Source organism: Mastigoproctus giganteus, chromosome 13, assembly GCF_048544385.1.
Source record: "Mastigoproctus giganteus isolate SK-2022 chromosome 13, ASM4854438v1, whole genome shotgun sequence".
NCBI lineage: Eukaryota > Metazoa > Arthropoda > Arachnida > Uropygi > Thelyphonidae > Mastigoproctus > Mastigoproctus giganteus.
In genome coordinates, this window is record NC_143587.1 from 81960429 (window position 1) to 81982862 (window position 22434).

At 35.8% G+C, this 22434-nt stretch overlaps 1 protein-coding gene across 1 annotated transcript in view; it reads right to left on the bottom strand.

Moving 5' to 3' along the window:
- The window catches only part of LOC150076220 (protein SET-like), a 92029-nt gene that overhangs the window by 51286 nt on the left and 18309 nt on the right, over positions 1 to 22434 (bottom strand). The window contains exon 2 of the mRNA XM_090387768.1: positions 724 to 913. Within this exon, the coding sequence (XP_090243894.1) occupies positions 724 to 913 (190 nt within the window). The remainder of the gene's footprint in view (positions 1 to 723; positions 914 to 22434) is intronic.

Below are 22434 nucleotides of genomic sequence, written 5' to 3' on the forward strand. Positions count from 1 at the left end.
AATTATTTAATCCCTTCTCTAAGAGAGACACTTGATAATCTGATAACATGTAAGAAAGGTTTGTCACACGTGTGTGTGTGTGGGGGGGGGGGGGAATTAGTTGTGTAGGAGTAAAAAATGCATCCTGACCAAGTGCAGGGACATTGCACTTCAATTGAGTGGGTAGGGGGGGGAATATAATTTTGGTCGGCGTTCTGGTTTTGTGTAATCCTGTTATTCCCATGTAAGGAAGTGATAGGTGACACATTGCACCCGCTTGTAGGGATATCAGTTGTACTACTACAAGTTTGGTTAACTCTGTAACGTTCGTAATTTGTTAAAATATCTGGTTTGTATCTCAGAACTGCTTTCTGTTATGTAAGATGTTCTGGCAAAGATTTTGTCAAAGATAACAGAAAGCCCTATTTGAATCATATATGAAAGATCTCAGAAAACCAATTTATGTACGTACTCCCGAAAAGGTTAAACAATAATCAAATTGAAAACACCAATTGGCATCTGCTTCTAAGGACATTGTGAAAATACATGCTTTATACATATGTTAATGTACCTAAAAGCCAAATCTGATAATTTTGAAAAATTGTAAAATATTCATAAATTTTTTTTTTTTTTTTTTGCTGCAGTAATATACTCTTTACCTATTTATCATTTAATTTAATTTCATATGGTTTGTATCAGCAGCAATACACATGTTACTCTTACATGTTTAATAGGAAAACATACCTGAGGAGCCAAGATGAAATTCTTTTACAATAACATCGTTCTCGAAATAAGGATTTTCATCAAAGTAAAACTTGATCCGGTAACCAGATTTTATATCCTCAAACTCTTCAACTTCAAGTTTGGTTAGAAAATGAAGACATTCCTCTTCTTCCTCATCAAGAATAGCTGATATCTGTGGATGATTTACAAACTGGCCAAATTGTCAAGGAAATAAAGCAAAAATTTCCCATTATGTGTGTGTGTGTGTGTGTGTGTGTGTGTGTGTGTGTGTGTGTGTGTGTGTGTGTATATAAAAATTCTAAAATGGAAATTACAAACAGTCCCAACGTTTGCTATAAGTAATTACATTTAGCTGACATCCAGCAGCAAGTATATTCACAATAGAAATATACATTATTTTAGCAGTAAAGTAATTTAATTTTTTGAAGGATGTAATTAATTATTTTAGATATACCTTTAAAGATAAATAACCAAGTAGTAAAATAAATAAAAATTAGTGATTTCAAATGGACTGCTAACATCTTTATTTTTTAACAGAATCATTATATTAACATGATGCACTGATAATTTTCTGAGTGGGATATGACCTTTAAAGCAGTCAAATAGTTAAGTAAAAACCGCTAAGATTTCAAAAGCTTCAACTAGTTTACTTGAACTTGACTAGTTTAAAGTTGTTCGTGCGCACAACCATTGCACCTCATTTTCCACTATTTTCAACAAATGACACATTCTTCAATACAAATCAAAAATGACATTTTTTTTTTTTGATTAAAAAGAAAAATCTTTAAACTTTTTTTTTTTTTAGGTTTAAAAGCCAGTAATTTACATGGTATGGTTGAATCAAACACACAAGCAATTCAGTAATAAATTACCTTTAAAAGTGGAACGATGGTTGAGTATTCAACTAAAGGTTTGGTTGTACATTCCACCAATACTATTAATATCCTTTTAAATTAGTATTAGTGGTAGCAAACGATACAAGAAAGCAAGCTTAATGGATCAGCAAAAAAAAAAAAAAAAGCTCATTTTACAGTAAAACAAGCTTCTGTTACATATGTTACATATTCCCACTTAATCCGCTTCCCTCTTCTCCCATTGGCTGAATAAATATCACTAGGAGGGAAATTATTTAATGTACAGAAAGATAATAATCTACCACTCAACTACTGCTTCATCCACAATGCCGCATGGCACTAATTTTGTATAGTGGCCTTACATGTAGAATAGTATTAAAAGCTTTACTGAAACTTAAGTATATGTTAAAATAATTTTATTTGCCTCCTGTTCCTTTGTTACTACAAATAGTTATAGTAGCTAATCATATTGGACAGAAAAGATCTTCCCTGAACATACCCATGGAGTGATTTCCGCATCGACTGTATTCTGTCAAGTTGATCCTTCTTTAATAATTCTTCTTAAACCATGGACTCCATTTATTTTCCTTGAAACAGAAATAAATCTTTCAGATAAGTAATTACTCACTTTGCACAGGGGACCTCTCTGAATCCAAGGATGCTCCCATAATTATGATCAAAGGTTTGTCTATCCCATTTGTCGCTTCTGTTACTACAATTGGAGAGATTCCACGATGCTCAGGTGCATTCACATAAATATATATGATAAACACCATGTCTGCCTGTCTATACATAAAAACTCTAATTCCAGTGGACATGAAATTTTATATTTAGTTCTTTTAGAGAGACTATTTTACTGATCCCAAATTTCGTTAAAATTGTAAAAATAGCAATCCAGTAATTATATTTTTTTCTATATAGTTTAAATATATAAAAAATAAATACATTGATGAAATTAGTTTTAATGGCGTAGCGCTTGCTTTAGAGAGTTCACACATAGAACAGAACATGGCATCACGTGAAGAAATATGTATATGGAGGGAAGAGATAAATATTATATAGCTTTATCAAACTGAAAAGTTTAGTTTGAAGCAGCGTTTCTCAAATGGTGTTCCTTGGAACCCTGGGGTTCCATGAGGTAAAATTAAGGGTTCTGCAAAAAAATAAAAAATTTAAAATAATTTTACACATTAAAAGTTAAAAATATTGTAGGTACATTTATATCTGGTGGATGGGACAATATTTGGGTCAGGTCGCTTTTACTACACAGCTTGTGTAGTTAAGGAGGTGATTATGCCATCGTGTAAGGCAATGGTTAGGCCACATCTTGATGCCTTTGTAATTGTTTTTTGGTTTTTTTTAAGGAGCATTAGCAACTAAGGCCATATTGCTCCGGGAATATGCGGCAGTCAGCATCCTCCGTATTTGATGGTCACGGGCTCGAACCCCGGTCTAATCAAGAAGCGTGTGCTACGCACTGCTGCTCCTGCCCACCTGGCTATGGAGGCACCCCTTTGTAATTGTAATCCAGAACCTGCACATTACATTGACTGTATACTACCGCACCTACCTACCTAAATACTAGGAAACTATGTGCAAACAGCTGTGATTGGTTATGCTCTATGTTTGGATCCGTATTTCACATGGTGGGAAATGTTTTTTGTATGCTAATAATAATAATAAACAAAGAATCTGATACCATAATTATCATTTAATACCAAATCATTTCTTTCCCTGACAGGCACGTATATACAAGGCGGCTGCATTTATTTATGGGTCACGAAAGAGGACAAAATGTGTAGTTGCATTCCCCTGGAAAAATGTAATTTTCAATTTAAAGTTATTTGACCTTGAACCAAGAAAATTTTTTTCCTCCTGTGCATTGATTTTTTTTAAATGTGCTATGCTAAAAATATTTAAGGGGTTCCATTATGTTGTACAAAATATAAAAGGGTTCCGTGACTAAATTTAATTGGGAAACGCTGGTTTAAACAATGTTTATAATTTTAACAAGTGTACTATAAAGTTGTAATATTAGCAACAAACTGATTACTCTTTGTAACTAATTTTACTTCTATTAATCATTAAAAAAATAGGGGGGGGGGAGAGAATCAGTTTTGGACTCAGCTTAACTGATAACAATAAATGATTATACACAGCCACAGCAGTAATTAGAGACAACATATTGGAGTTCAAGAACAAATCGGGTTGTTAAACAATTACCTCCAATGCACATGCATAAACTGCAATAGAGCAAAAATCATTAACATAAACCAAAACGCTGCTCACAACGAACATAGTTCTTTTTTGTTTTAATACATCTAATCAGGACTTCATAAAAGTGACGTTACACAAATGATAAAATTATTTGTGATCACAATAAACAGCATGCTATTCATTTTTACTAGAAATAAACAATATTTTTGCATTAAGCAAATACACACCTAAAATTATAGGTGCCAGAATGGATCCAAAATGTGTTTTGTGTTAACTGAGTCCCACTACAGTTTCTAAAATTGCCATGCCTTTGGACAAAAATATAATTCACTACAGGTTGCTATTCTTTATGTTTTAGCTCAGTTCTTATCTCTGGGCGTAGGTCTGTAAAATCTGGTGTTGGCAATACAAGAAGAATGCATGCATTAATTGGTTTCTCCAAACTTAGTTCTAGTTTTATATTTATGTGAGTGCTTAGTGGCACTGCACAAAAATTTTAGTGGCTACACAGGCTGCCAAACCAGCTCAGCATTTTGTCAATGATACACAGGAATTTTGCCATCAAGGGTAAGGAGGTGAGATTATGCCATCGTGCAAGGCAATGGTTAGGCCACATCTTGATGCATATAGGTCCAGAGACCTCATTTTAGGACTCCACTGCAAATGGCACAATTTGCAGAGAAGGGAAACAAGATTGCTAAGAAGGAAGAAAATAGCATTCTTACCAAGAAAGGCTTCAATTCTAAAAATTGCTTCTGGAGACTAGGCATCTGCAAGGTGATCTGATTAAGGTGTTTAAGGCTTTGAATGAACATACAATAAAGAATTATCATATTTTTCTTTTTCATAACATATTTTTATTAATGATCCATATTTTGATTGTCCTTTTCAAAGTTTTTGAAAATTTTTTTCTGCCATTCTTCAAGAATATGGTAGATGCCATTTTTTTGACATGTAGCTGTGAATTGCCTCCAATTTTATAACTTCTGACAAGTGGAAATATTTTCCTCGCACTTCCTTTAACTTTGGAAATAAAAGAATCGCAGGGTGCAGGTCAAGGCACGCACGTGGCATTAATGCTGGCCAAACACACAATAGTATAAGCAATGCAAGGTCTTGCACTGTCATGATGCAGCACCCACCCACCTGCAAAGTTTGCAGTACAGTTCTGTAGTAAGGTTCAGTAACAGTTGTACAACACGGCACAACATGCTGGCAAACCATTCCTTGAATGTCAAAAAAAAAAAAAGATGACTATAACCTTTCCTGCACAAGCAACAACTTTTGCTTTTTTCAGTGGTGGTGATGATGTAGACTTCCAAACAGGGCTTTGTTATTTACTCTCTGGGCCAAAATGATTAAGTCATGTTTCATCTGCTGTTATTACTTTGTGCAGAAACTCACCATCCATTGCAGCTTATGACAAACCTCCATGCGAACCTGCTGCTGCTCAGATGTGAGTACTCTTGGTACCCAGCATGCACAAGCATGTGTCATATGCAAAGGGTAATGGAGAACCATGTGTGCTTCCTACTGATATTCTCGACATCTTTGCCAGTTGTCTCACTGTTATACAACGACCTTCTCTCACGATTAAAGAAGAAGTTTCTCTAGTAACAGGAGTGACTGGAGCTCCAGGAACACTGATTTTTATGACTGAATCACATCCATCTATAAACATTCTAAACTACCTGAGCTTTGCTACATGGAAGCATAGATTTACCATCATCATCAGCCATTTTCAATCCACTGCAGGATGAAGGCCTATCCATCTACTACCCACAAGCTCATGACTTTCATCTATCCATCTCCACTGTTGTCTTCCAGCTCCTCTTGGATATGATTCTGTTATTTTCTTAGTCCATCTGTCATCATGTCTTCGAGCTATGTGTCCTGCACAAGACCATTTTAGTTCTTTAGTTTTGATAAGAATGTCCTTTACTTGAGTTTGCTGGCTAATCCATGTGTTTCTCTTCTTATCTAACAGTCTGATTCCCAATATAATTCGTTCCAGTTCGCTGTGTAGTTCTCAGCTTCTCTTCCATTCTTTTGGTGAGTGCCCAAGTTTCACTTCCATAAGTCATGGTGGGGAGTATACATTGGTTCATAATTTTACGTTTCAGACAAACTAGGATATTGCTCTTCAGTATGTGAATATATTTCCTGAACGCTATCCATCCAAAATTTATTCTTCTCTTGACTTCCAGCCATTTATCATTATTACAGCTAATAACTTGTCCCAGATAAGTATGACTCCACCTTTTCAATTACTACTCCTTCAATCATTATGTTCCTTTCTGTAGCATACCTTTTCATCATCATTACTTTTGTTTTAGCCATATTCATCTTTAGTCCAAAATCCTTACTAATTGTGCATAACTGATTAAGATTTTCCTCTTAATTCTTTCGGATCGTGGCTTATGACCACAATGTCATCTGCAAATCGTAAATGGTTTAGGTACTCTCCATTCACACTGACTCCTTTCTGCGACCAGTCTAATCTTCTGAAAGCTTCCTCAAGGCCAGCAGTAAACAGGTTTGGAGATATTGTGTCTCCTTGTCGAACTCCTTTCTCGATTTTAAATTTCCTACTGTCTTTGTCTAGTCTAATAAAGGAGGTAGCATTCTCATATGTTTTCTTCAAAATCATAATACAGATATTATAGAAATCAGGTATTACCTATAATACAGATATTATAGAATATAGGCATAGATACTCCATATATATATATATATATATATATATATGTGGGGTATCTATGCCTTGTCTTTCCAGTGCCCAAAGACTCTTTTAATGTTTCACCTGCTTCAGCTGATGTTTACTCGAGATGGAAACAAAATTTGAGAGCAGCATACTGTTCCTCGCATGTCCCGCCATTGTTGCATAGGCAAGTTTTCTTCCATCATTTGCCACTACTAATACTACTACCACTTGGAATACTACTTTTCCAAGTTTTTAAAGAATGTACAGACATATATTTATTTCTTTTTTTTTATAATTCATTCTTTCATGTTTTCTAATATTTCTGGTGAGTTTTGTAACAGTTTTATATTCAGATATTTTACTATTTCCATTTTACTTTATTGCATTTAATTGAATAATGTTGTATTTTATGATTTACCACAGTTTTGTGTCTTGCATTATTGTTAGAGCTTTTTAACATTAGAATTCTCTTGGTATAATCTGCTCAATAGCAGGGAAATTTACTTCAATACAACTGGAATGACAATCATTTGAACTGGCACAGCTGCTATTATGTTAAAGTTCCTAATTCAGGCTGAGATAAGTGACTGGAATGCCAAAATATGCAACCCATGAGTAAACCCTAAAACATTTAAGAAAATTAGTGAATGCAAACAGAAGTTCTAGGTCTGCAGAGATTTGGAAGGTAGCAACATGGTAATAAAATATCAGTCACTAATTAAAGTACATATAATAAATAAAATCAAGCTTTTGAAAAGCTGAAGTGTAAAATGAAACAAACTGAACATCCTTGTTATCAACTTCTTAGGGCTGTTAATAACATGAATATTTAGTATGCTTGTAATGTTAATAACTATATTTTTAATTTTTAGATTACTAAAAGTTAAAATTTAAAGCAAGTGCTAATGACATCCCACTATCAGGAACCTTGCTACAACCTAAAGCTCTTTCATTGGGAAAACAACCCTGGCTCAAAAATTTGATGAATCTGCAAACACGATATCACATATTCTTCTTCAAATCATGTTCACCATGATATGAAGACTTCTGATGAATATATAAGATAAATTTCAAAACTACAATGTCTGAGCCAGAACTATCACTCCCATAATGCTTTTAATGCAGATGAAACAGAGATTTTTAAAATGCTTATCATACAAACTTTAAACAAGAAAGCAAACAGCATACTGCAGGGAAGAAGAGTAGTGTCAAGATCTAACCTGAACTGCTCAGAAAAATTCTCAATACTCAACGTTACTTGGCAGGTACATAATACTGTTTTTTTTAGGGGGAGGGGTGTTCATGTATATCGTGTGATATAGCATTGGCCATAGCTGACTATATACACAGTGCAGAAAAAATTTTAGGTTTACCCCAAAGTAATACACCCTGCACACGTCCTCCTCACTCCATGTTCTTGAACTGACATCAGGATAATAATTTGAAGTTTAACCTCAACAGTAATATTACTGAAACAGTTTCTGCACTGAATATTTGAGTATGAACTTTTAAAAGTGGACAGTGATGTTCCTTCAGGTCAGATTGGCTTCAGAAAAAAGAACTTTTATCAAAATTGAAAATTTATGTGGTCGAACACAGACACAAATTTATGAATTGTTGCAGGAAGTGTATGGCAAATCAACAGTAGCTCGTAGCAAAAATTCACATTTGTCTCAAAGTTTTCATCAAGGTCAAACCAAAGTTGAAGACTAGTCAACACTTAGGCAGAATGAGAATATCAGTAGTCATTATTACCACCATTCTGGAGGAATGTATATGTACGACCTGTTAAGAAAAGGTCAACAAATCTGGAGTACTGAAATCATCTGTTCACTGCTGAAGGGATGCCATATTTGTTGTCAGATGAACAAGAAAAGTGCACAGAAACTGCCTGATTCGATTTTGGTTTTTATGGCGCAAGGGCGACTAAGGCCATGCACCAAGTCCAAGAGAAACTGTAATGCAATTAACTGCACGTTACTGACAAGAGGTAAAGAGTTCTTAAAATGCACTGTTTTCATTGATGAGATATGGAATATGAATTTGAATTGAAGTCACAATCAGATCAGTGGAAGCATCCATCTTTGCCACACCACCGTAAACAGTGCAGGCAATGATCAAATGGTCCTTATGACATTATTGCCACTGTAAACCACTATGCAATATTTCTTCTTCAGAAATTACACACAAAAATGCATCAGAAGCAGCCAGATATTGGAAGCTGGTGTGCTCTTACTCCTTGACAATGCAGGGCCTCATACCACACAGCCTGTTTTCACTGACTACAAGTGGGAAGCAATAACCTTATACTCCTGATATGAGTCTTTGTGATTATGATCTATTCTCCAAATTCAAGGAAATGTTGGACAAAGATTTGTCTTCAGAAGTACTAAGTGCAACCACGATCCAATGCATGAGGGAATAACTTCAGCAGACAACAAAACAGCATTCATATATTGCAATAACATTGGGAAGCAGTCATAAGGCATGAAAGAAACTGCACTGAAGGTTTTTAATGTAAATTATGTTATAAAATAATTTCATTTTAAATTAAAAGTTTTTTACATTATTTTTGGGAATAACCCTCATTTCTTTAAAATTAAAGTGGGATGAGTGGAACTGCTTGACAGAATTGATGGTTAAGAAGTGCCTTAATTTTTTAGAGTGCAATTTCATTAGTTTTTAAATTTTTAGACTGCAATTTTGATAGGGGAAAATTTTTAGACCTATAAGTACTATGTAGATATTAATTTTATTTGTTACGTATAATTTGAAGGGCATGGTTCTGGATGAAAGAGCTATTACAATATGAGAAATAAGTCTACTGCACAGTTTTTAGGTAAGCATGGTTTGAAGTAATTTAGTTAATTAGGTGATTAATAAAATGCCTTAAAGCACTGTATATGAATTAGATGATAGCATAAAGGCTTAAATGTCGGTACTCACCTTGATCTCCTCTGTTACATGAGCAAATCAACCTTACCAGATTTCCACCTTAACATTAGTAGAGGCATATGATGCAAGAAAGAAAGCTTATGCAGCATCAGCCAGAAAAAAAAAAAAAAAAAAACTTCCACTACACCCCATCCGTTCGTTCGAAATATCTGTCCAGCTGAGCCTTAAATTTATTTAGGCTATTAACTTCCACAACAAGGGATGGAAGTCTGTAACCACCAACCAACTACCCGCTGGCTAAAGGCAAATTTCCGCACATCTATCCTACACCTGTCTTTCATCAATTTGAATTTATGCCCTCTCAGGTGATTATTCTGAGCAAGAGGAAGAATCCCATCAGCATTGAGCATGCTCAAACCATTCAAGGCTTTATACACCTCTATCAGATCACCTCACCGGTGCCTAGTCTCCAGACACTGTAATATGCAAAACTTAAGCCTTTCTTCGTAAGAGCAACCCTTCTCTGTACTCGTTCCAGCAGCTCGACATCCTTCTTGTGATGAGGCCTCCAGACCTGTATACAGTACTCAAGGTGTGGCCTGACCATTGCCTTATACAAGGGAATAATCACCTCCTTATCCCTGCTAGAAAAATTTCCATATTTCGTTGATAAGACACAATGAGCTACTCTTGCAGCCCACTGCTCAGAGAACTTCATATCTGCCGGCACAATTACCCCTAGGTCCTTTTCGTTCTCTACGACTGTCAGTGTAGCACAACAGAGTTGATATGTTGCTCTGGGGTTGCTGTTTCCCATATGTAGTACTTTACATTTGTCAATTTTAAACTTCATTTGCCACCTCTCAGCCCATCTGCTCAACTTTTCCAGATCCTGTTGCAGCAGCAGCATAGCGTCAGTAGTGTCCTTAACAACCCTGCCAACTTTGTATTGTCTGCAAACTTGGGCATTACATCAGTTGGTCCCACTGTACAGAATTTAAATACTGTCTCAGACCATCGTAGTCACCTTTACGAAAGCAATAACCCTTCCCTTTACCCCTGATGGTAATTACATCTTTGAGTAAATCCCACTTCAGCACACTGCCACCTAGTGGTTCCTCTATCTGCAGATTCTTAATGCATGAAGAATCACTACTGATAATCAAATCAAAAGTATTATTCCCTCTAGTTGCCTCCCGAACATGCTGATGTAGAAAACAATCATCCAATAAATCCACAAAAGCCGTGCTAGTGTGTGAGTGACCAACCCACAAATTCCAGTCTATATGTGGGAAATTAAAATCCCCCATTATAAACTCTCTGATTTACTGGCCCACTCTATTTCCCTGTACAGTTTCTTATTATACTCATCAGAGTCATTAGGCCTATAGCACACTGCTGCTCTCAATTTTGATCTCCCAGTGCTTATGTCACACCAAACTGACTGGACACTTCACTGTCTGGCGATGTCGACTGGCTTCACTTCTTGGATTTTATGTGCTTCTTAACTAATAGCATAACCCCTCCTCCCTTCCTATCCTATCTATCCTTTCTGTAGACGTTGTACCTCCCAAATTCCAGTTCTGCAATCCTCATATCTGTGTGACACCACGTCTCTGATATCCCAACAATATCCGCCTTTGATGCTTTGAGCAATACCTCAAATTCATCAAATTTATTTACCAAACTCCTAGCATTGGTGTACTTGCAAGTATACATGCACCTGTTCTTTTTCTCAGCTACCCTAACACAACCCATGTGTTTACTTGTACCGCAATTACTCCCAGCAGTCTCTGAAATATCCGGCATCTTGTTTTCCAGGCTTCTGCTCATTTCAATAGAAGCAGTGCAAGAATCACTTTCACCTCTGGCAGTGGCTACTGTTAATCTATTAGTCCTTGTATCCCCCCAAACTAACAGTTTTCTGACCCACCTACCACTGCCTCGATAGCATCAGCAAATATTCTTGCACCCTTTCTATTTAAGTGTATCCCAACCCTGTAGAAGCAGTCACTTCTGTTAACAAGAACAGACCAGTCTGAAAAAAATTCTACCCCTTGAGCCTTGCACAATATTTCCAGGGCCAAATTGATCGACAAGGCTCTCATCATATACTCCCTCTTATCTTGTCTGGGCAGAATTGCAGACACTTTCAAATTGAACCCTAATTCATGACTTTTTTTCAACAGTGACCTGTAAGTACAGGTCACTGTTAAGTAATTCTGCCAGTCTCTTACTTTTAAGATCATGTAACAGAGTGGATCAATTAAGGTGAGTACTGACAATTAAGCCTTTATGCTATCATCCCCATTTAGTAATTTAGTCACTAACTATATGTATATTTTTATAGCCAGACAATTCAGACATAAGTCTGAATTATCTGCAGTTTTTACGGCTACAGCTTATACAGAAGTTTTTCTTAAATTTTTGCCATTTTATTGACCTAATTGGCATATTAATTTATTTTCTAGAAGTAGCTTTATATTCCAAGTTACAATACTTAGACGATTCTGTACTTACTATTAGTAAAGCTTGTACCGTTCGAGAATTGAGCCATTGCTGTAGTATCGATACAGCATAGCCTAACATACATCTAGAAATTGATAGCATAAGGTATAAAGTAAAACTAGATAGCGTAATACACGCACTGTACTAGAATCTTAACTTATAGTATTGGCAATTAATCAATTAAATTGTATTTAAACAGAAATCATGCCCCAGACTAGAGCAGCAAAGCAGAGTGCACAGAGTAACAAAAGTGCTGTGGTTCGGGGAAGAACCAAAGGGGACGATCCTCCAACACATCACAGTCTAAAAAAATGTGCAAGATGTCATGTTTACGGATCTATCTCGAACAGGAAAAGATCTAGCCAGAGTGGAATGTGAAGAAATTAGGTGCCAACTCAGCGTTCTAACGGGCATCTATGAGGGTTTGAGGAGTTGGGTAGATGACCTCAAAGGAATTAAAATGAGGGGGTCCCCATCAAGCTCTCAGCTGCCCAACTCAACACCAGAGCTCACTCTTGTGCATCAGGCTACATGATGGCAATTTACAAAGCAGAATGCGCTGGTCGCCCCAGGAGATAGTTATTGTCAGTGACACCATTGTGAGGGAGACGGATAATATATTATTAAAAGAATAGGACCAGGGAATGTCTGCCAGGTACAAAAGTTGATGATGTAAAGCAGATATAATCTTTTAAGGGCATGAAGGGTGATACTGTTGTACACGTTGCCACTAATGACATTAAGAGTAGGAGATCTGCTGACTAACTTAACAAGTATAGGTCAATGTTGAAAAAAAGTTGAAAGATAGGGTTAATTTGAAAGTGTCTGCAATCCTGCCCAGACACGATAGGAGGGAGTATATGATGAGAGCCTTGTCAATCAATTGGCCCAGAGAGATTGTGCAGGGCTCATGGGGTAGAATTTCCCTCAGTGTGGTCTGTGCTTGTTAACAGGAGAGAGTGCATGTACAGGGATGGGATACACTTAAATAGAAAGGATGCAAGAATATTTCTGATGCTATCGAGGCAATGTTAGGTGAGTCGGAAAACTGTTAGCTTGGGGGTATTCACAGACTAACAGTAGCTGTAGACACATGTGAAAATTATTCTTGCGCTGCTTCTAGTGGAATGAGCACCAGCCAGAAAAGCAAGTTGCTAGGGATTTCAGGAACTGCTGGAGACATGAAACAAGTAAATACATGGGCTGTGTTAGAGTAACTAAGAGTACGACCAGGGCATGTATACTTGAATTTACACCAATGCCAGGAGTATAGTAATAAATTTGATGAATTTGAAGTGCTGCTCAAGACATCAAAGGCAGATATTGTTGGGATATCCGAGACATGGTGTCACACAGAGATAAGGAATGCAGAATTGGAATTTGTGGAGCACAATGTGCACAGAAAGGATAGAAAGTGAGGAGGGTTATGCTGTTAATTAAGAAAAACAAAATCTAAGGAAGTGCATCCAGTTGACATAAATGGACAGTGCAATGTTGAGTCAGTTTGGTGTGATATAAGAACTGGAAAAGCAAAATGAGGGTAGGAGTTTGTCATAGGCCCAATGCTCAGATGAGTACAAAGAACAATTATATAGAGAAATAGAGTGGGCCTGTAAATCAGTGTCTTATAATGGAGGATTTTAACTTCCCAAATATAGACAGAAACTCGTGGGTTGGTCACTTGCACACTAGCAAAGCTTTTGTGGAATTATTGGATGATTGTTTTCTACAGCAGCATGTTAGAGAGGCAACAAGAGGGAGTAACATTCTTAATCTGATTATCAGCAGTGATTATTCATGCATTAAGAAGTTACAGATAAAGGAATCACTAGGTAACAGTGACCACAGTGTATTGATGTGGGATTTACACTTAAAGATGTAATTACTATCAGGGGTAAAGAGAAGGGTTTTTGCTTTCGTAAAAGTGACTACAGTGGGATCAACTGATATTGTTCGCAACAGCAAATTCTAAATGGGAAGCATTCAAGAATTAATCTTGGAGGATACTAGACATTTTGTTCCAACTAAGAAATATTGTTCTTGATTTAGGCCCAAATGGATGTCAGATGAACTAGCAAGACTTGTGGCAAAGAAGAAAAATGCATGGGATGCATATAAATTATTAAATGACACAGAAACATATGGTAGATAGTCTGTAATCAAGTCATAAAGGAGGTTAGGCAAGCAAAGGCAGATGAGAAATCTTTGGCAAAGGATGCAAAGAAAAACAGCAAAGACTTCTTTACTTATATAAACTCTAAAAGCAAGGAGATGAATCAGATTGGACCACTTGATATCAATGTTTTGACTGCAGATGATCACTCTCAGAAAGCCGCCAAACTAAATGAGTATTCTAAATCTACATTCACACGAGGAGTTATTCAAGGAGGAGAGCCAGACATTTATGATTTTGTAATGAGTGAGAGCAAAGCGGAGGAGAAATTGTTGAAGTTAAACAAAAGAAAGGCACCTGGGTTGGATGGGATCTATACAGTTATATTAAAGGAGATGGCAAAGGAAGTAAGCAAACCCGTAGCTGTAATGATAAGAGCATCCTTAGACTCAGAAAGTCATCATGGATTGAAGATACAGTCTCGCTTTATGACAATGAGGCGTTGTCTGGAACCCAACTTTTGACATGCCTATGCTTCAGGTGCATGCTGTTATCAACAGGCTAGCATCTAAAAAGGGGACCGGCAACAGGCCAACCCCCCTTTCGTGAATAGGAGAAAGATTTACACATCTCCAGTCTGATGATGTGTAATTCAATTCACACATCATCAGGAATTCAATGATACTCTCATAATTATGCCTAAAAGGTTTGCTGAATTCTTAAGCAGCTTCTTTTCATATAATCAAATAGTTTGGTCAGTCCTAGATAGCTCAATTGCACTTTCCATTAAGAATCTCTTCCATGTCCCTCTCATTTTTTACAAAATCATTTAGCTCCTAGTTTTAGCTTCTGGCATGCTTGAAACCAAAGACTTCTTCATGTGTTATAGATGCAAAATATTTACTTAGTCTGTCAGCAACCTGAACAGGATCATCAGTCCCGTCACCATTCATATCTAATGTCCCTATTATATGGTTCATCCCTTAGATGAACTTCTACCATTAACATAAGCAAGGTATTCTTTGCTACTTCTCTTAGATTCTTAGCAAAAACCTTCTCATAACTTGCTTAATCCACTTAGTGATTTGATTGCAGACTTTATACTTACTTATAGTATGTTTCTGTGTCCCCTGATAATTTATAATAAACCAATGCATTTTTCTTCTCATCCGTCCATGTTGTCTGTCAGACAACAATTTAGACATTTCTTATAAAAAGTTTAGCAGCTTCTAAGATTATTTCCCTTTGGAAAAGCAAAATTTGCTCTCTCTTTCCTTGGCAGTAGTTATATCTTTAAATCCCACATCAATACACTGTGATCACTGGCACCTAGTGGTTATTTTATTTAATGCGTGAAGAGTCACTGCTGATAATCAGATCAACAGTTAGTTACTTTGTCCGGTTCTCATTTTAGTTTCCCTGCACTTATGTCACACCAAACATTGCAATGGTCACTGCATCAACTGGGTGAACACTCTGAGATTCTATGTGCTTTTTAATGACCTGCATAACCCTCCATCCTGTCTGTGGCACAATATTTCTGATACCCTGACAATGTCCACAGTTGATAACCTAACCAATACTTAAAAATTCATCAAATTTATTTAATATACTTCTAGCATTCATTTATGAGACAGTATATGCATCTGTTTTTCTCTTAGTAACCCTAAAAAAATCCCACATATTGGCTTGTTCCATGAAGACCTCCAGCAGATCTCGTAACTTGCCACGCCATGTTTTCCAGGCTTCTGAGTGTGTGAATAGAAGCACTGCAAGAATCATTTTTGTCTCTCGATGTGCAGCTGTCATTAAATTATCAGTTTTCTTGCTCACCTAACACTTCCTCAATAGCAACAGTAATTCTTGAAACATTTCTGTATAATCATGTCTCCTTTGTTAAAAACAGTCTCTCTACTATTAAAGAGTACAGATTATAGTGAGAAAAATTCTATCACTTGAGCCTAAAAAAATAAAATTTTAAAGCAACCAACGTGTTTTACACCTTCTATTAAAAAAAAATATATATTAACCTCACTAAAAATTACAGAAAAAGATATAAAACAAAATAGAGGGCGATCAGTCCATAAGTCTTCCACTTTTTAATTTAGAACTGTTAAGCACATTACATTTCAAAATGTGCATGAACATATATTTCTCCTTATTATGTAAATAAATATAAAAGTTATGTATATTTGATACTATTAATAAATCTTTCATGCTTGTGGAGGAAATGTCATTCTATTTGACTTTCCCTGCCTCATATCCATCTGAGAAGGAATCCAATGCAGGCAGTCAATTATCTCCTGTTAAAAAAACACCACCAATGAAAAAGAAAATCTTTGAGCAACCCCTTACAAACTAAAAGCTGGCCTCCTGATTCCTAACCAATAGGCACCAAACACAAAGTTTGCATTACAATGAATTAAAAAGGTTGAAACCCATTGGCGATGCTCAAATCCAATGCTTTTAAGTTGTTTTCTACACACACTAAGATGACGAATTTTTTGTACCATTACATGCAATCCCCCAAAGTACTGTTCAAACCAAAGAAAACAATTAGTAATTTCAGATTGTACTAAAACTGATCTTTTTATATTAATATGCAAAATATAAAGTAACACATCAAAAAGAATAATTAACAAGATTAATAACGAAAACATGATTTGTTTATAGGAAATATACTGTTGTATAAAATTTGGTATTGTTGAAATTGTCAGGTTATATCAATGCGCCTGACGCCATTCTTACAAATATAGGTTTAGTGTATCGTTTCATAGATTCAGAAAATACTTCTGCAGTGAATCACTGTTTGGATTTAATACAACAGCATATGAAGGAAAATCATTGTATTATGCTAGCAAAAGTAAAATTATGAAAAAAAAAAAAAAAAAAAAAAGTAGGTCTACAATCTGATGCCCCTTCCAACTGACTGACATGCCAAGACTGTTATGGATAGTCTTAGGGTGTCTATCCCCCACTTGCCACTGTTTAAAACAGCAGAAGTGGGGAGATAAACACCGAAGACTAATAGATTCATGCATAACACAGTTCTTTGCTTCAATTCTTCCCGAGTTGGTGTAAACTAACACAACCTTCTTTAAGTGGATCAAAATGAAAATCTATTAAAAAAACTATATTTATTTTGCTTGAATAATGCAGTGCCAAGAGGGAGAAAAGTACGTTTCCTCAATCTATGACACTATACACTAAAACCAGATTTGAAAGACTGACACCAGGCAATATACTCCGTAAATAATATCAATGTGCCCGGCAATATACCCTGTTAAAATGCAAGTATGCCTAAAATTTTAATAAAAACATTCAACATAATATACTAAATGTATCCTTGTGTTTGGACATTCAATTCCAGTACTACCTTGTTAATCAATAATTACCTATATCTTTAATTTGGTAATTCTCTGAAGAAGGAAATTTAGGCCTTGTAGTATACTTCAACACATGAAGTAGCAGTAATGCAGAAGCTGGTTAGGTAGTGCTTATAAGATGTAGAAAAGACATCCATAATGGCACTCATACATTCAATCCTAATACAATGGACCTAGCTTTATGGTATTAATTATTACAGAGACCAAATATCATAATGTGAACCCAATACCACACCACACTGTTTATTGCTGTTTTGTTATAAGAATTAATTTTGAAATCATTTGTGATATTTTTCTAAAGCACATTTCTGGAGATCACGACCATAAAACAATTTGCAGTTTCTATTTTATTGGGCTTTTCTGTTAGTGCAATCTAATTATAAATAAATAGTAAACTCGATCTTATTTCATTTACGATAATACCGATAACTGGAATTATGTGGGTTTTTATGTTATTATGGTAAAATGTGTTTCCCCCCTCATCGAAATCATATAAAACACAAAATTTCAGAATCTTCTCTTCTCTTCATTCCTATTTTTAAAGCTTTGTTTAATAGAATTAAAATTAAATCCACAAATGTGATCACAATGTCCTGTGCTTACTAAATATGGTACAGTGAAAGGTATTTTATTATGGAGAGTCCACCGTAATGCGGGGTCCACTGTATATAAATAAAATATAAAGTGTACAGTTAAAATACAGTGTGGGACCATTTATCCAGCTACCCAGTAATCTGAGGGTTGCCGGATAGGGGGTTTTTCCGGAATTCAGGTAACCAGGCCTAAAATGCATAAAAAACACAAGAAAATAAAATATGAATATTTATTGAGCTGAGGTGATCCGTATCAATTACATGGCATCATCAGAAGAGATATCTTGACAGCTCTGGGAAGATGTAGTTGATGGGATAGACACATCAGAAGTTGAAGGCTGTACAATGTGCCTGTAGAGTTTACCTTGGAAGCCAGTTTCTGAATTATATCCTTTAAACTAAGTTGTTTTAAATATTTTGGTCATTTTTTTATAAGCAATTGGTTCTTGAATTTTATAAAGAGACATTATGTGATACTTTGCAGCAAAACTCCTCCATTCCATGAATCAGTTCTTCCATAACGCTTATCATTCTTTCAATACCGATTTTTTCATAAACAGTATTATCATCCTCATCTTCATTCATTACAATGTTACAGATTTCATTATCTGTTAGTCTGAGGGTAACTGGAGCATCATCATCAATATGGAGGCACTCTTCCATTGGATCATAATCCAACAGCTGGGCCTCAGGACACGACAAACTTTTAGCAAAATTCATAAAGTCATCAACAATTTTCTTCTCTCTTGACACCCTAAGTCCAATGAAATCCTGTCCTTGATCATCATCAAGGACTGATTCTTTCCATAAATTATGCCAATCATGTTTTAAAGTGTCTTCATCAACCCTGCCCCAGGCTTTTTCAGCAATGCAGATTGCATCCTTGATATTACAATCTTTTTGAAATGTCTTTATTCCAAAACCCTTGTTGCATTCTATGCAGGAATTCATTCTTACAGATTGCCTCGAATGACCTCAGTATCCCTTGGCTGGATCAAGGATGTACAGTTAGGTGCCAGATATATATGGCAAAACACATTATCTTTGATAAGAAAACTGTGCATTAGGATGTACCGAACAATTATCAAGAATTAACATTATCTTGCTGTCATTGGGAAGCCCTGCAGATGTACAATGTCTCTGGTACAAAACGGTTTTCAAACCCATCAAGGAAAATTGGTTTGGTAATCCATGCTCATTTCTTTGCCTTGTAAATAACTGAAAAGACAATTACTCCTTTGAAAGCTCTTGGATTTTTGCTTTTACTAATAACAAGCAGTTTCATTTTATGTGACCCCGCAACATTTGCACAACCTAAAACTATTATCCTTTCTTTTCAGTCTTTAAACCCAATGGGTGATGATTCCTCGGGTACAACAACAGTTTTTCTAGGAATATATCTCCAATATAAAGATGTCTCCTCTAAGGTGTCTAGTTTCCAAACTCTGCAACCCACATATTCGAAGTCTTTCTTCATAAGGACGCCCTTTTGCCGATCTCACCACGCGAGTTACCAGTCTTTGCACCCTTTCAAGAAACTCGATGTCTTTCTTTAGGTGCGGTCTCCATACTTGAACAGGTTTTTATACCATAAGTAGCAAGAGGCAGTGATCGGAAAGAGCACCAGATCCTGAAGGTTGTCCTGAATACCCTGATGATAAAAGATTCACTTCCAACTCCATACGCCCCCATCACTGAAACAGCTTTTCCAGTGTAAGTTAAATGAACGTTACCATTCTTACTTTTATTATTGTTTATAATTATCAATTTAATTAACATTTGACACCATCAGTATTTTTTATTTTTTTAAAAACATGTAAAACAGTATCTGTTCTAATGTTTATTCTGATGAACAAGTGGAAGGATCCCATCAGAATTCAGCGTGCTCAATCCATTCAAGGCCTTATATACCTCAATCAGATCACCGCACAGGTGCCTAGTCTCCAGCCACTGCAATTTGCAGAACTTAAGCCTCTCTTGGTAAGAGGATCCCTTCATTCCCCTCACCAATCTTGTTGCCCTTCTCTGTACACGCTCAAATAAATCTACATCCTTCATAAAATGAGGCCTCCAGACCTGTACGCAGTACTCAAGGCGTGGCCTGACCATTGCCTTATACAGAGGGATAATCACCTCCTTTTCCCCGCTAGCAAAATTCCTATATATCATTGACAAAACCCCATGACCTACCCTGGGAGCCTGTCTGCATTGCTCAGAAAACTTCATATCTGCCTGCACACCTACTCCCAGGTCTTTTTCATTTTCTACCACCTTAAGTGTAGTACCACACGGTACATTTCTCTGGGGTTACTTCTACCCATATGCAGTACTTTGCATTTGTCAAGGTTAAACTTCAGTTGCCACTTCTTAGCCCATCTGCAGAAATTATCTAGATCCTGTTGCAGTAGCACACTGCCATTACTGTCATTAACAACCCTGCCAACCTTTGTATCATCTGCAAACTTCAACATTAAGCCTGATATACCTTCATCAATATCATTGATAAATATACAAAACAACAGTGGACTTAACACCGAACCCTGTGGGACTCAACTAATAACATTAGTCCAAGAAGAGCAGCACCCATTGATTATCACCCTCTGTCTTCTCAAACTCAACCATCCTTTTATCCATTGTAGCAACTTACTCTTAATACCATTCTGCTCCAATTTGTACAATAGTCTTCCATGCGCAACAGTGTCAAAAGCTTTCCTGAAATCCAAATATATGATATCAAAATTATATTTTGCATCCAGTTCCTTTATAACCACATCATAATATCCTATCAAATTTGTCAGACAAGAATTTCCCTTAACAAACCCATGCTGTGTCTGAATTATTGCTGCAGTCTTGTCAAGATGATCCTGCAATGCATCTTTAACCAGCGACTCCATTATTTTACCCGGAACAGAAGTTAAACCAACTGGTCTGTAATTACTCGTGTCACCCTTCGATCCCCCTTTGTGAATTGGGGATACATTTGCACATCTCCAGTCCGTCGGAACCTCCCCTGAGTCCAAGGATGCTCTCATAATTATAGCTAAGGGTTTGCTTAGTTGCTTTGCCGCCTCCTTTAATATAACTGGATAGATCCCATCCACCCCAGGTGCTTTTCTTATGTTTAATTTCAACAATTTCTCTTCCACTTTGCTCTCAGTTATTACAAAATCATTAAGTATCCTGCTACAATTTGATAAACCACAATTAAGATGTGGTATAAGATGCACCACAATTTAAGGGCTACTTTTTTAAAATAAAAGGTGAATGGTATATAATATAAAATGTGGTATTGTTTTCTAAACAAAACTAATAAAATTTCCATTACAAAAACCACCTTTTAGAGAGCTACTTGCTTAGTTATATAGCGAAAATTTCAACTTCCGAGGATATGGAACGAATTACCAAAAAAACTGTGTTATTGGGTTCATATTTCGATATTTTCACAATACGAAGGTGTCTCTGGAACAAACGACAAAAAAAAAAAAAAAAAAAAAAAAAAAAATTAAAAAAAAAAATAATAATAAATAAAAAAAACACGAACAACTCTGGATTCATTCTTTATTCATACAACTGAAAAATAGTGTAGCTTCAATAAATTTTACTTAATTTTATATTGTGTAACATATTATAATAAAAAATGTCTAATAAAATAATTTTCTCATTTTTCAGTTCCTTCATCCATTTTTTACTATGTACAAGTACATAATATCCATTACTATATAATATCGGTGTACATACACCATATCTACTCATCCTTCACGAGTTTGACATGTATTGCACTACCTCGAATAAGTAACGCTTTGAAACGGTGCTATTTGGGTGGTGGCACCCACCGAGAATAAGTAACAATAGTCTTCTCTATTAGTGAAGCGTTATGGTAACTCTTTGTGAAGGTTGAGCACAATATGAGATACAGATGAAATGATGCTTTTCATACCACTATCATAGTTTTTCTTTTAAGAGTTGTCTATGGTACGTCTACACCAATATTATATAGATATAGAATCTTAAACTCTTAAAATATTATGCCTAGTTGCATTTATTTTTATTTCAATAATAAACATTACAAAAATTGGTTCCTGTTTTAAGTGGAATTTTCTGGAACCAATTATCCTCGGATAACGAGGATCCTCTGTAGATGCAAAAATCTTTCTTGAAGTTTATCAAAAACCTGTACAGGATCATTACTAATTTTGACATTCATATCAATCTGGTTTATCTCTTTCATTCTTTAACATAACAGTTTGAATTTTAATATTAGCCATGCATTCCTGACAATTTATAATTACCCTATGCATTTTTATTCTTTGCTACTAATTTGGTCTAAACTGTGAAAAATACCATTTACTGGTATAACTTCTGGCATCAATTCCTAAACAGATCCCATTTGATTTTTAAAATACACTGGCTAATCCCAATATTTTTAAAAAATATTTTAAAA